The 13,926-nt window shown below is 37.5% G+C and overlaps 1 protein-coding gene across 3 annotated transcripts in view; it reads right to left on the bottom strand.

Moving 5' to 3' along the window:
- Positions 1–376: 376 nt before the first annotated feature.
- Positions 377–13,926, bottom strand: part of LOC101163522 (laminin subunit alpha-3) — a 59,104-nt gene continuing 45,554 nt past the window's right edge. For 2 of the 3 annotated variants that reach the window (XM_078935241.1, XM_078935242.1), the window contains 33 exons: positions 13,772–13,872; positions 13,631–13,684; positions 13,401–13,552; positions 12,932–13,154; positions 12,158–12,325; positions 11,866–12,062; positions 11,553–11,669; positions 11,157–11,311; positions 10,931–11,072; positions 10,718–10,817; positions 10,523–10,639; positions 10,276–10,446; positions 10,053–10,204; positions 9,777–9,971; positions 9,543–9,691; positions 9,289–9,451; positions 9,053–9,180; positions 8,703–8,850; positions 8,523–8,618; positions 8,262–8,419; positions 8,058–8,175; positions 7,821–7,961; positions 7,021–7,151; positions 6,813–6,947; positions 6,513–6,633; positions 4,535–4,668; positions 4,279–4,459; positions 3,989–4,147; positions 3,731–3,896; positions 2,869–3,023; positions 1,698–1,791; positions 1,473–1,592; positions 377–1,329 (listed from right to left, as the gene is read on the bottom strand). In XM_078935241.1, coding sequence (XP_078791367.1) covers positions 1,187–1,329; positions 1,473–1,592; positions 1,698–1,791; positions 2,869–3,023; positions 3,731–3,896; positions 3,989–4,147; positions 4,279–4,459; positions 4,535–4,668; positions 6,513–6,633; positions 6,813–6,947; positions 7,021–7,151; positions 7,821–7,961; positions 8,058–8,175; positions 8,262–8,419; positions 8,523–8,618; positions 8,703–8,850; positions 9,053–9,180; positions 9,289–9,451; positions 9,543–9,691; positions 9,777–9,971; positions 10,053–10,204; positions 10,276–10,446; positions 10,523–10,639; positions 10,718–10,817; positions 10,931–11,072; positions 11,157–11,311; positions 11,553–11,669; positions 11,866–12,062; positions 12,158–12,325; positions 12,932–13,154; positions 13,401–13,552; positions 13,631–13,684; positions 13,772–13,872 — 4,684 coding nt within the window. In that variant the 3' untranslated portion in view covers positions 377–1,186. Of the gene's footprint in view, positions 1,330–1,472; positions 1,593–1,697; positions 1,792–2,868; positions 3,024–3,730; positions 3,897–3,988; positions 4,148–4,278; positions 4,460–4,534; positions 4,669–6,113; positions 6,275–6,512; positions 6,634–6,812; positions 6,948–7,020; positions 7,152–7,820; positions 7,962–8,057; positions 8,176–8,261; positions 8,420–8,522; positions 8,619–8,702; positions 8,851–9,052; positions 9,181–9,288; positions 9,452–9,542; positions 9,692–9,776; positions 9,972–10,052; positions 10,205–10,275; positions 10,447–10,522; positions 10,640–10,717; positions 10,818–10,930; positions 11,073–11,156; positions 11,312–11,552; positions 11,670–11,865; positions 12,063–12,157; positions 12,326–12,931; positions 13,155–13,400; positions 13,553–13,630; positions 13,685–13,771; positions 13,873–13,926 lie in introns of those variants that run through there. The other variant, XM_078935243.1, reaches the window with a different exon arrangement.

The following is a 13,926-nucleotide window of genomic DNA, read 5'->3' as shown; positions in this document are numbered from 1 at the left end:
TTCCATATATATGTCCAATAGATTTCACGCATGTATCCCCGATGTATAACTTTTTTATCACGTATAAGGTGCACATATCATATTAAAGTGATGTAATTGACGCACAAATCACTAATTGATTGCATATAAACAGCACAAGAATCTTCTACGTTGATTTACGTGTTCTTTGGGTGGTTCATTCGTACTTTGTCAGTGGTTTTCACGTGGTTTATTCGTGATACATGTGAAAAACTCATGAAAGACCATAACTTTTCTCACTTTTTCCACGTACATTTACATACGAACAATTTTCACCCGTGCAATATGCGCAAAATGTGCATAGTGGCTGTGTGACACGGCCTTAAGGTTCAAACCAGTCATCACAAGACAGGGATGCTAAAATCAACATTTTAATTTAATTTCAGAACTTGGATAAAAATGTACAAAACAGGTGAGTAAACACTTTCTGGTGAATGTAAGTACTTCAAACACATCATGTGACAAATTACATTAGTCTGAATTTATAGAAATGGTCCCAAACCCGACTCCTTTTCTATTTCTGGCATGACTTTATCCTTGATATTTAACTGTAAAATGCTAAAAGTATGCTTTTTATTTAACGGTCATACTTGCAGAAACACGTTCTACTTTTACTTTGAAGGAATGCAAAGTGGGACATTTAATCAAAACAAGTCAAATAAAGAATATGAATGATGTCTCACACTTAAAGTCAGCTAAAATGTAAAAAACCTTTTTTTTAAAAAACATGAAAAGTCACCAATTCAGTCATTCTTAGATTAAACTGTTGTTTTCTTTCATAAAATAAATTTGTATTTCAAACAAAAACAGATCTCATTTACAGCACCATTAGAAAAAGAATCAGTTTTCTTAAAGTGCTGGTTTGGCTACATTACTAAAAAAAACACCCATTCAGTAGCATTTGGTTGTGGAGTCAACAAATTGATGCATCTTACAGAAAACAGATTCCTGAAATGTGGCATGATTTTATTACAAAATAAATAAAGAAATGTCTGAGGGAGAGCAGCAAAAGGCCGCTGCTCGTTTCTCCAGGTTCACACTCATTCACACACTTCAAACCGAAGTCCGATTCACACTCACTCAAAAACATTCTCTGTCATGATAACAGATTGCACATAGGTGGTGGTAAACATGGTCCCCAGGTTTGTTCAGAGGAGGTCCGCATTGCTCAGCCTGGACACTCCTTGAGGTTGACTGGGCCAAACACAGCTGACAGTCTGCTGAAGGAGATCAGCTTATCGTTGATCGTCATGTCTTGGATGCAGCCCATAAAAGAGGACGTGACAGAAAGCGCATTTTGGGTCAGTGTCCCTGTTGAAAAACAAAGTCAGCTCTTATTACAGTTTATACAGCTTACTTGGTTTATTTTCATTGCTCACATCTGAAATTTTGTTTGTTGATTTTCTACAATTTGTGTGGAAGGTTAGGTATTTTATACATTTTTGGACACTCACCAGGAATGCCACCCAAAAACAGAGGGCTTTTGGTCAAAATAGGTGTGGAAGTTGGTGGTCCAATCTTGTAATTGTCCATCGTGTCTACAGACAGTTGCACAACATGCAACCTCTTGATCACTACGGAAGAAACAGTCAATGAGGCAGAAATATGTACAGACATTGCATTTATGTACAAGAAGTAGTCATCACAAAATAAAAAAAGTCCTTTTAATGATGTCTCACCTGATATTTTATGAAATACTCCATCACATAAAGAAGTTTTTGGTTTCACTGACACCATAAATTCTCCTCTTCCATTGTTCACTTTTGCCACCACCTGTAAAGTGGAAAAAGTTCAAACCCAATGCTTGGACAATTTTCAGATTATGGACCTAAATAAATAATGACGATTAAACAAATAGTCTTTTCTTGTCATTCTCAATAAGCACTTTACTTTGTGTGTGATTTGCAAAGATAATGTTGAAATAATTGCAGACGTTTTTCTAACGACATCCAATAAAATCACAATGTTGTAATTAATATAAATTTAATTTTTGTCATTTGACTTTATTAACACTGGAATTTTTTTAATGGTCTGCACTTGTGACGGTAAAGTATAAATTATTGATTTGAAGTTAGGAACTGTATAATAAGAAATATGTAAAAGACTCATTAAAATTGAAGTAAAGCATATAGGGAGGGATTGAATACATTTGCCTCCTCTCATTCCTTTTCAAGCACTTAATTAAACTCCTTTTGACAAACCTAATATTGAAGGGTTTCAGTCTGTCATTTACTGTTTGTAAAGTATTAATATGTGTATTTATGATTAAGAGTAATTGTAATTGAATTATTTGCATGTATATTTGGATGTATGCATATGGTTTCCAATCAATTCATGGCATGTTTTTTTAGTTTGATATATCTATGTGAAAATATATGTTTCTGTTGTTTTTTTGTATTGCTTAAAATAAATCAATTCCAAATCCAAAGCCTGATAACCACTTTAGTTGTTTTACTTTATTTTCAGTGTGAACATGATTATTTAAACATGTAGTTGTAGAGTTAGATAAGCTGATTCTTCTCTATGAATTCTGGTACATCGCCTGTTTGTCCTGGGGGAGGATCCCTCCGGAATCCATTGTTTTCTTTTTTTTAGGCATTTTTTCTTACCAAGAAGGAGGATCTAAGGGCAGGGATGTGCAGTTTAGCCTAGTCTGCTTACTTTAGTCATTACTTATTGAATTGTATGGCTTTATGTTCTTTACAGTCTTATTCCCATTGAGACGACTATTGTTGTGATATTGTAAAATTATTAGAGTTCTCTCAAAACAATAAAATAACTCTGTGATCTCCTCTAAAGCCTTTTAGCTTTTTAAAATGGTTAATGCAGCAGACAGACTGGAGGCCTCACCTCTCCTTTGAGCATATACACAGTAAGAAAGTGTCCGGTTGTCGGATCGTATTGGTTCCGGCCGGAATCACCGACATAAAGCAGAAGTCCAGTTTGACTCCGGGGACGAATGTTGAAGAGCAGCTCAAACGTGGAGCTCACAGTGAACGAGTCATCTGATGGACAAGAAATTTCTCATTATTAACATACTGGAAAAAATGAATAACTTCAAGTATCAACAATTAAGTACGAAACGGTAAACAACAAACACGGTGGACCACATCCTTGAAAGAACCGCTTTATACTAATAATAGACAGAAAGAAGCCAGTGTTCCTTCATTAATCAAATCAGTTTAATCAGTTCAAAACGGGTCAGCTGACCGGTGGTAGAAAGGAATTTTGCACAGTTCCAAGCTGCAAGCATTTAAAAACCCACGCCGATGGAAATTGTGTTTTTGCCGTTTTTAACATGTTCTGGTGGCATTTTTCTAATAATGGAGAACATATGTTGAGAAAATTAAGCTCAAAGCTGCATTTATTTAAATTGTTGTGAATCAGATGGGGGTGGGGGGGTGCCGTTTTAAAAAAAAGAGCTTATTTGTGACGTAGAAAATACGCTGGGCGGGCCACAAGCTCCCTGCTCCGAGCTCTCAGTAACGGGGGGGTTGCCGCTCTGCAGAAATTATGTCATAAAATAACACGTTTTCCTATTTTGGCTAAAAATGGCAATCACAAATGAAAGACAATTGGGAACACTTCTAAACAGCACAAAAGATGCTCAGATTGGGTCTTTAAGAAAAACGTTCATTTTGATCACAATACTGAAAAACTGATAAACATTTACAGGGTCATGGGTTATTTCTAGTAAGAGAGAGGTACTTACTCAAAATGACATGAGCTCCATTCCCTGAGAAATACACTCCCCTCTGTGTCTGTCCCTCGAAACAGGGCCCTGCACCAGTGTTTGTGGTGGGATTGGACATCAGTGCTCCGTTCATTTTAAAATTACGCAAACATCCAGAGACACTGTGCTTTGGAAGGTCCTTGGACTGTGAGTTTAAAGTAAATAAATTCATTAAAAGAATCACTAAAGTAAGTTTTAAAAAAAATCCAAGTCTTTATACTTCTTGTCATTTTTTACCTTTAACTCCTTGTGAAAGGACTCCGGGGCACTGCCCAAAAACACAGGTGACATAAACTCCTGCATTGACTTCAGCTCAGCATTTGACAACTGACCATCCTGAGCTCTGATCCCATCCACAACCAATCGGAACTTTCTCTTCTCAAAAGTAAATATGACCTGCAAACAACAGTTTCAACAAAGACTGTTCAGCATCTTTCAAACCGGTGCACTAGGTGATAACACTTGTGAAAACTGAGCAAATGTTTGGCTATTGGATCAAACGGATGTAACTGATGTCATCCACTGACCGAGTGCCACCTTCCGTCATTGTACTTCTCCCTGTTAAAGATCTCCTTTTGTTTGCCCACAGACAGCCTGATCCTTCCCTTAGACATGTACAACACAAGATGAGAGCGCCCTCCTCTGGTTGCAGCGAAGAACAGCAGGCCTTCAGCAGAGCGGGTCCTGACATCTAAGGAGAAGTGGGGTCTGCAGAGGCAGAAGATCATGCACATCACTCCTTTCAGGCTCCTGGGTATGCATGGATGTGTTTGTGCTCCTCACCTCGGCTGCAGGACCTGCAGTGGAAGGCTGTAGCTCAGACTGCTGCCTGCCCCCCCCACACGGTAGGCATTTTGAACCTGTGCAGGCAGCGCACATGCTGGTGCAGTTTCATTCATGACAGGAGTCACGCCGTCCTACAACAAGACAGAGGCAGAGAATCTGCTTAATGCAGTCTGATCATGATCTCCATGATCAGTCTAGCTGATCAAGTTTAAAACTGATAATTGCAGATAAAAAATGTTCAAACATGATGTTCATTTTATAAAAATGTCACACATGTTAGTTAAATCTATTGTTGTAATTTGTAGTTGGAGTTACATATTAAATAGATGCATAGGTAGGATTGAGTTATTCAGTTCCAGTGAAAAATGAGCTGATTTAATGGTTTAGTCGTTGAAAAGCCACAAAACACAAAAACCCAGAGAAATAATCAATTTATAATCAGCGAGGGTATTTTTAACTTCTTAAGAGGTAAAAAAAAGTTTAGAAAAAGTGATGTGAATGATTATTCATTTAGATGTACACATCTATTTACAATTGCTCTGAAACTGACTTTAGAAGATAAATAAATAATTTCACTTAATGTTTAAATCATAACTACTTTTGAGACTTTATTCTTACGTCACATTTATATTTTTTCAGGATCATATTGATTTTTATCTTTACATTTTCTTTAGTTTAGTTTGTTTTATTGTATTTTTGGTGCTTTGTATGACACAGTATCCTTATGCAAATTCAGAGTTGACTTACTTTTGCAATAAAAACAATTGTAGACATTGCAGAAATGTAAATTGAAGATTTGTAATATCACTTTTGAGGCCATAAAATATATAATAATTTATAATTCATAAACAGAAATAACGATTGATTATTTTAGACATTGAAAGGTTTCTCTTTTTATTATCTTTAAAATAACAGAACAAATGTTGGTTATTTCTAAGCCATATTTCCTCTAATATATATATTTTTTGTGTATATATATTTTATTCAAGCAAATGATCTTTATCTGTCAGCTGAGATTATCATTCTGGGAACTCACCAGATGGAAAGATATTATTAATCTACGCTGTGCCAAAAATTTGCATTCCTAATGAAACACCTAATGAAATTTAAAATGAATGATAAGAACATATGAGTTTCATTCAAATAAAGTCTAATTGAGATTCAAATCATAAAATCTATATACCTTTATTGGAAGTCACACCAAAGTGAACTTGTTTGAATTCGAGGATAATAGTTATTTACCACAAACACAAGAGTTTCCTATTTAATTTCTATCAAAATCTGCAATCGGATAGTCCCTCATGATTTGAATCAAAGCAAGATGGCACAAAAGTTAAATTCTTATGTCCAAGATATGAATTAAAATGATTGTATGTTAATGTGAAAGGGGCGATGCCAGGGTTAGGTATGGGTGAGGTTTTATTTTTATAACCAGTGAGAGGGAATGTGCTTGTGAATGACTGTTAGAGGATTACATGAAAGAAAGAGAGGAGACACGAAACCATCTCAAGGTTATTCTTTACAATGTAGTGAATAAATTGAAGCAGAGAAAGCAACAATGATGAAATACAACACATTTCTTTGTTCAAATGAAGCATGAATGCCAGTATTGTTTTATTGGAGCACAATGGAAAGGAATCAGGATGTGTTAAAGGAGAGAATATGGTGGACACACTGCCAGATTCTCAAGTCAACATTTAGACTCTTGTCGGCAGGGTCAGGTCCTCTTCTTCATCTCTGGAAATGAGGCAGCAAAATTTAATGCACACACACTTAAGCTGAAAAGTTGTCAGATTTAGGTGCGACTTACTTCAAAAATCTTAACTTTCAGCTGCTACACAATAAAGCAGTAAATCAACAGTAAATCATATGGATTGTTCTAGTCATTAATACATAAAAACAATAAATATCTAAAAATGATTAAACAAACTGTGATGCTGTGTGAATACAAGACATTTTAGCAGGTCACACTTACTCTCTTTGAGTTGCGGTCCAGCATCAGCTGAATAGGATTGTCATTCGTACAAACACCCATCAAGATGTCTCCTGAGGAGTTAAAGTTGCTGAAGTCTTCAACCCTGTACAGGTTCTCCGGCCTACAGTCACGGGGAATAATATTTATCAAGTTAAGTCTGCTAAGGCACCTTTTAGAGACAAAGACATCTAATATAAACATAATATTATTACGTAAAACATCAGCGTAAAATTTCACATACAGAAAATTGCAGTTTGGAACCTGTAAAATAGTTCAATCTGATAATAAATAAAACATTACCTTCTTGTATAAAAGTTAGAGATGCAGCCTTTGAACTTCTTATTTCCAACGAACATTAGACCACCCGTGTCAGTCACTGATCTGGAGCCACTCTCTGCCTCCGCGAAATCATTGTCATCAATGTGCAACCCAACACTAAAAAAACAAAACAAATGAATACATGTATTTTTTATTAGATATGAGCCTGAACATTCACTGTTCTCCTCACATGCCAGCGTTTTTGGTGATAGTCAAGTAGTGCCACTCTCCATCCTTGTACTGGTAGTTAGATTTTAGTTCTTTGTTGTCGAATATCAAAATAACATGGCCATTTTCCAGTCCAAGGCTGATCCCATAAGCCTATGAAAAAAAAGAAAAAGGATGAGTTTAAAACAAGAAAATATTGCTTGCTTGCTCGCTTGCTTGCTTGCTTGATTGATTGATTGATTGAAAAAAGAATGGAAATAAGATAATAAAGACAAAAATACGCAGATATATCAAATCTACTTATACTAATGAGAAACTTATACTAATTCATAAATTCATTAGAAAATAAATAAAAGATAATAATGCTATCTTAATGATTTATAATTAAACATAAATAGACATATTTGGACTTATACACACAGTACTCACATCAAAGTGAGTCCATTAATTATAATGACTGATTAATGACTATAATGGCAGAAAAGGAGTGCGAAGAAGCAAATTTAAATAAATTAAATAATCCCACCCCTATTATGTTTCACTTAAGTTTTTTATCTTTTATATTTATAGTTACCCCAATCTGATTGTTAACATCTACCTAAAATTAGTAAAACCTTTTCATTCCGAGGGCAGATTATGCATGAAGTAAAAAACAGAGAAGGGTGACGTAAAAAAGTTATTTTTGGTTAAATTTCAATCTTTTTAAGATCATATTTGCTGCATTAGAAGAGGTTAGTGTGGGCACAGAAAGTAATGGTGATACCAAGTGTCTTTACATACACACATATATATATATATATACCAATATTAATAAGGTCTCACCTGCAACTTGTCCTGCAAAATGAGGCCCTCAGGCTCTTTACTCTTGAATCCAAGAGAGAGTGTGAGGTCTTTGTCCAGACTGAAGCCTGGGAGGTTACTTGAAAGCGAGCTCCCCAAGCTGAACTGGGCTTTACGTAGAATCTAAACAGCACAGATTTGAGCTCATTAGTCATCAAAGAAGGCCAATTTAACAGAAATGTACATACATTTAGAGCTATCTGGGTGCTGAAGTCGTACCAGGGATTCCACAGGACAGCCTTTACTGACTCCAACTTGTTCCTGAAGGACTTGGAAGTCCGAAAACACCTTCAAATTCTTTATGCACCCCAGGAAAGGCTGCATGGTGATGTTATTTCTTTAATCAGAAAAAAATATACATTAGTCATTCAAAATACGACACAAAATGTGCACAAATTAGGAGGAAATGTCATCACTACGTACTTTTCTCTCAACCCTTGTGGTATTCCACCAACGTAGAATTCTTGGAAGTCTGGGATGTTAAATTTGACTTCGGTTTTGAATGCAAGGCTACTGGTAACACGTATTTGAACCTCTATATTAGTCTTGACAATGATCTGTATATCAGTCCAGTCCGTCATCTGGAGAAAAGATAACAAAGCTGCAGTTCAGGAACTGTCTAAAAAAAATGTGCAGTTAAGCAATGTAAATTTTAAAGAAAAGTAAAAAAAAAAAGCTTTTTACCGGAGATACTCTTTTGTTGTCCGTCATGGCGTCCTCAAGCAGATTACTACGAATGAAAAGCACACCTCTCTCCATCGTCAAAGTGAAGTATTTATCCTTTGGCAAGAAAAAAGATAAGCAATCAAGCTCAAGCACAAATAACCCTTATTACTAAAGTACCTTTTTTTTAAAGTTCCCTACCTCTGTTCCAATGTAAAATAAGATACCGTTTTCAGAACGAGCACGGACGGACATGCTGATGACAAGAACTGTGGTAGATCTCAGGGTTAAGGCCACTTTGCCGTACCCGGTTCCTTCATAGTAGTCTGAATCCACTGGAGGCAGGTATCTGGAGGAAAAAATCAGACAGAAAAAAGTTTCAATTCCATTCAAATTCAAGATTTAATTAAAATAAATGTAAAATCACAGCTTGACTTTAAAAAAATGCTTTTATTATTTTATTTAATGCTAAATATTTACTGTCATTTTTCAAGGAAACGACGGGAAGGACAGGGATATGATAGTTTTAGTGATCTGCACACTGGTCATACCTCTTGCATGGAATCTCTGGGTTGATCCTCTCGGCTTTTTGGAAATTATAGAGACTTACAACTTTATCGTTAAATGAAATTAACTCAAGGCACCCCTGGTATTTGGGGAGGTTAAGAGAAGCAGGCGGCTGGAGAAAAAAAAAAAGAGACAAAAGTCGAAAAGCATTACTCTAAAAGTCCCCAGTTATTAGTAAGGGTCCTTTATTTATTTAAGCTGTTATTGCTTTGATTCTCACAGTGAAGTTGGCAGGGTAGCCTCCAACATAGAAGACGACATCACTGGGGCTGATGTTCAGGAGGTCCTTGTTCTGTGTTCCTTGAGAGCTGGTGCTAACAGGCTGACCAGGTGTGTTTGAGGTGACATCGCTTGTATAGATAATCTCTGCATCTTGGTAAACTCTAAATAACAACAAAGACACAAAAATGTCCTTCAAGGGGTTATCAACCAAATAATCTCCATTTGGGCTGAGAATTGAGCCATAAACTCGACCTGTGAAGATCCACTCTGTCAAACTTGGCCGGTTCGGATGCAGATCTGATGACGTAACTCGACTTCAACTCATATTCGACACTGTTGAGTTTGTACACGGTGTACAAAATGCTTTTCCTCAGAACCATACCTATGTAATTCTTGGAGGACTGCAACACAAAAGAGCTTGTTAGGAATTTGTTGAAAAAAAAAGAAAAAAATACTCAATGTCTCCGTCTTAATGGATTCACTCACGTCTCTTTTGCCAAGATACATCACAAACATGTCTTCATCTTTTACGGCCTGCCTTCGTCTGCGTTTGCCATCTCCCCTGCCCAGAGGCCTCTGCAGCTTCAGAGACAAGGATGTGTAGGCTTTCAGATCGTCCAGGTCTTTCGGTGGGCGCAATTCCACGTAACCGTCACCTTTAAAATTCATGGGGATTGTAATCTAAAGTGAGAACAACAAAGTTTGTCGTTAAGTTGGAGAAAAAAGGGGAGTGCATTGGTTATTTCGAGAGCTGAACTTCACCCTGTTCGCTGCGTCCCTGGCTTGCTCAATGAGCTCTTTGACATTCTTTATGCTGTCAGAAATGTTGTTTGTTGGTGGAAACTTTGCAGTCACGTTCTCCACCTCTGCTATCTTGTCGTTCAGAGATGGGATGATTTTTAACAGCTGATTCACTGTAGAAGAAAATAATTGAAAGACATGTCTGCAAAATTCATTTAAAGAGAACAGAATTCATTAGCCTTACCAGACTGATTCATATCTTTCAGTTCATTGCTTAGGTTAGAGTGTGAAGGAGAAATGTTGATCTTATTGATTTCATTTGAGATATTGTTGAGTTTTTCCATCGTTTTCTTGGTTGTTTCATTGACTGCAGCTGCCTTCCTTTTAGCCTCCTCAATCTTTTCTTTAATATCATCTGGTGAGAAAAAAACATGATCAAAAAATCCCCAAACAAACCTGTTGAAGAACGGACTTAAGTCATTCTTGTTTACCTCTCTTGGTGTCATTTAATTTAGTCTGTGCATCACGGAGGTCTTTCTCAAGAGCTTTCTTTTTCTTTTCAGCTTTCTTCAGCCGTTTATTCAAATCGGTGATGTTTTTGGCTGCATCTGTGACAAAAAAAAACCTTTAGTGCAAGGACTTTTGGTTGATTTTTACCCAAAAAATGTAACTGTGTTGCTGATTACCCTGTAGCTGTTTCTCATCATCTCGTGCACCCTTCAGTAAATCATTGCCAGTCTGTTTTAGATCTTTTGCTCTTTGTGTGAGACTTTGGTCTTGTACATTCTGAAAGAAAAGAAATCTGGTTAAAGAACTCATTCTTCAATGATTTTCGTTTTGTTTTTATATCTCGTGGCAAAAGACTTATGAATAAATAAAACATCAAGTGTGCCGCCTACCTTCAGGGCATTGTCTGCAGCCTCTTTGGCCTCATTAGCAGCTGCCTCTGCAGCATTAATGGCGTCTGTGATGTTCTGGTAAGCCTCAATAGAATCCCTGGCATCACGGACCTCAGATCGCCCACTTGCATTTTTCACAGCACTAGTATTCAAACAGCATCGTAAAAAGTGTTAGAAAGCAGCTAAATAACACAAGACTGTATGAAATAATGTGCTGCAGGCATACTTTTCGAGGTCTTTTGCTAGCTTGGCAAGGTTGTTTGCGTGTTCCTCTGCAGCTTCCACTATATCCTTCTGGGCTGCTGCATTTGTGATCTTCTTAACCTTTGTGGTCAAATCACTCTTTGCTCCATCCAGCTGTGCAGCAAGTGTTTCATATTCCTACAGAAGAGGAAAATATGTAAAATAAAGCAACAGGCGTCACACCGATTCTTATCAGGGTTTTAAACGTGTTCAGACCTGAGGAAAACATATATCTGGATCATTTCAAGCCAGAAAAAAGCAATCAGAGTTCAAAAACATTAAACAACAACAGTATGCCATTTTTACAGCTACAGGTGTGTTTAGAAGCTGTGAGTTGCCGGTAATCAATGACGTAGAGGGAAAAATGTATGAAGCTTACCATTTTACTGTCAGAGAGCTCTTTGATCAAATCCACTGTTTTCTGCAGTGAATCCTCAGCTGTGGCTATTTGGTTCTCAACAGTTTTACGCTGTTCTCTTAAGTCCTCAACCCGTTTCTGCAAAAAAACATACCAGTCATTTTAAAAGGAGAGCAACCGATCATTTGGATGTTGTAATGCAGGGAATTTTAGGACACAGTTTCCTACAGCAAACTCCTCAGGCAAGAAAGGATGTGATATATTTTCAAATAATGTTCCTTGCCAATAGATTGCAAAAATTATTGTTATAACTGATTTACATTTGACTTTTTACCTGCAAATCTTCCAGAGTCTGAGCACTGAGACCGTTATAGGAATTAGCCTTTTTCACCATTTCCGTCGCCTCCTTTAAAGCTTTGTCAAGGTCTCTCAGCTTGCTGTTGAAGATCTTCAGGAGGCTCCGGATCTTCTCTGCTGCAGCCTCGTTTTGGTCACTCTGCCTACTTATATTTGTCTTGATGTAGTCTAGCACTGAAGCATTGAAAAGACAAATCAGTCTTTTGTTATTACATTGCTGAACCCTTTCTCTGAACTACATTTAAATCAGAGAAGTCTGGATTTCTCACATTTCTGCGCTTCCTCTTTCTCCTTCTCTGCAGCCAGCTTCTGAGGGGTGAAGTTCCTTTCCTCCATATCCTTCACCATGCGCTGAGCTTTCTCCAGCACGCTCAACAGAGATTCACTGGGCAGGGAATCACCTCTGCCTTCTTCCTTCTTCATCTGGTTCAAAAGGTCTTCAAGCACACAAGATCAAATGTTCAGTCTATGAAACCTCAGGTTTACTTTTCAGCTTGACCCACTGTGAGGAAAATTGTGTTTTTGGTGTTTTTAACATATTCTTGTAGCCTTTTTCTTATGATGGAGGACATATATAAACAAAGTTAAGCTCAAAGTTGCATTTCAGAGTACTTCCTTATTCACAAAAACATGCTGTTTGAAAAAGATCGTATTTATGACATAGAAAATTCGCCCACAAGCTCCCTGCTCCACTCCATTCTGATTGTCTTTGTTTTCCTCATCCTGGCTCAAAATTGTACGGTTCGATAGCTCCAATATTGCTTGCCATTTTTGTTGCACCACCATTGGTTGGTTGGCGGGAGCTCACAGCTTACAGGTAGCTTACAGTTGGGAGTGTGAGCTCAGAGGTGAATTTCTAATGAACTCCTGCCGTTCTGCAGAAACTATGTCCCAGTTAACGACACTGTTTTTTTTTCTATTTTGGCTGAAAACGGCACAATCATAATTTAGAGAGCGCTGGGAATGCTTTTAAAACAGCTCAAAGGATGATAGGGGTGGGTCTTTAAATATAACAATCATTGAAGTTTGGTGTTGATTTTTACCTTGTATTTTCTTTAACATCTTCTGAATGTCTGATTCTAAATCTTTTGCCCTTTTGTGGGTTTTGTCAACATCATCCAGTGCCTTGTCAGCGTCCGCAGCCCTGATATCGTTTAGCTTTTTGAGGGAGCTGATGTCATCCGCGAGGCTGGTCGTGTCATCCTCCAGCTGGTTCACTTTATTCTTTTGAGCGTTAACTGTTGAGCTGAATTCCTTGACAAGAAGCTGCAAAAATCGCAGGAAGTCAAATAACATCCATCTTTATCGTTTAAGATTTAAGTGATAAATCAGATTGAACAAATGGTTACAAGTAACAGCATGCACTGAAACTCAGATTGACTGATAGTCATCAAAAAGAAAACACTCTTTGTCTGTATTTCAGTTTAGAATTGGTATCTAGTTTTTAGATCTGAAATATTTCTCATGTATCTGCAGCTTTCAGTGTAAAGTTATGGTACACTAACGCTTTACCTTGGTTTCTGTCACAGCTTTTTCAAGCTTATCAAGTCTTTCTCGAGACAAAGAACTGGCTGAGGCATTCTCCAGCTGAGCCCTGAGCCGTGCCAACTCATCGTCAAGCTTCTCCAGGTCGTGAAGTAAGGTCCAAACACAGCTGTCACACTCTGCAAACAGGAGGGCATCACAAAAAGCTCATATTTTGGACGTGTGACCCCATGAGGGACCTGTTTATTTTATTTTACCTTGGCACTGGTTGTCTATGTTTGTGTCTCCTGGCTCCAGAGTGTTTTTGCAGACTGAAAATATAAATATAACAGCATCAAACAAATCCAGCAAGACATTTTGATGCTTTTCTCTGTTTCAATAAGAGATTGCAGGCTAACCTCCGGTTCTTGGATCGCAGTTGTTTCCATTGCCATTGCAGTTGCATGGCTGACATCTCCCACCTGGGCTCATAGGGTCACCAAAATACCCAGAAGAACATCTGCAAGCGTCAAAAACCTTAGAAAAAGGGCCTGCATTCCACAACACAAAGGAG

The sequence above is a fragment of the Oryzias latipes genome, chromosome 17 (genome assembly GCF_053564925.1).
Source record: "Oryzias latipes strain Hd-rR chromosome 17, Olatipes_Hd-rR_3.1".
NCBI classification, from domain to species: Eukaryota; Metazoa; Chordata; class Actinopteri; order Beloniformes; family Adrianichthyidae; genus Oryzias; species Oryzias latipes.
This window is presented reverse-complemented; position numbering and strand designations above follow the sequence as displayed.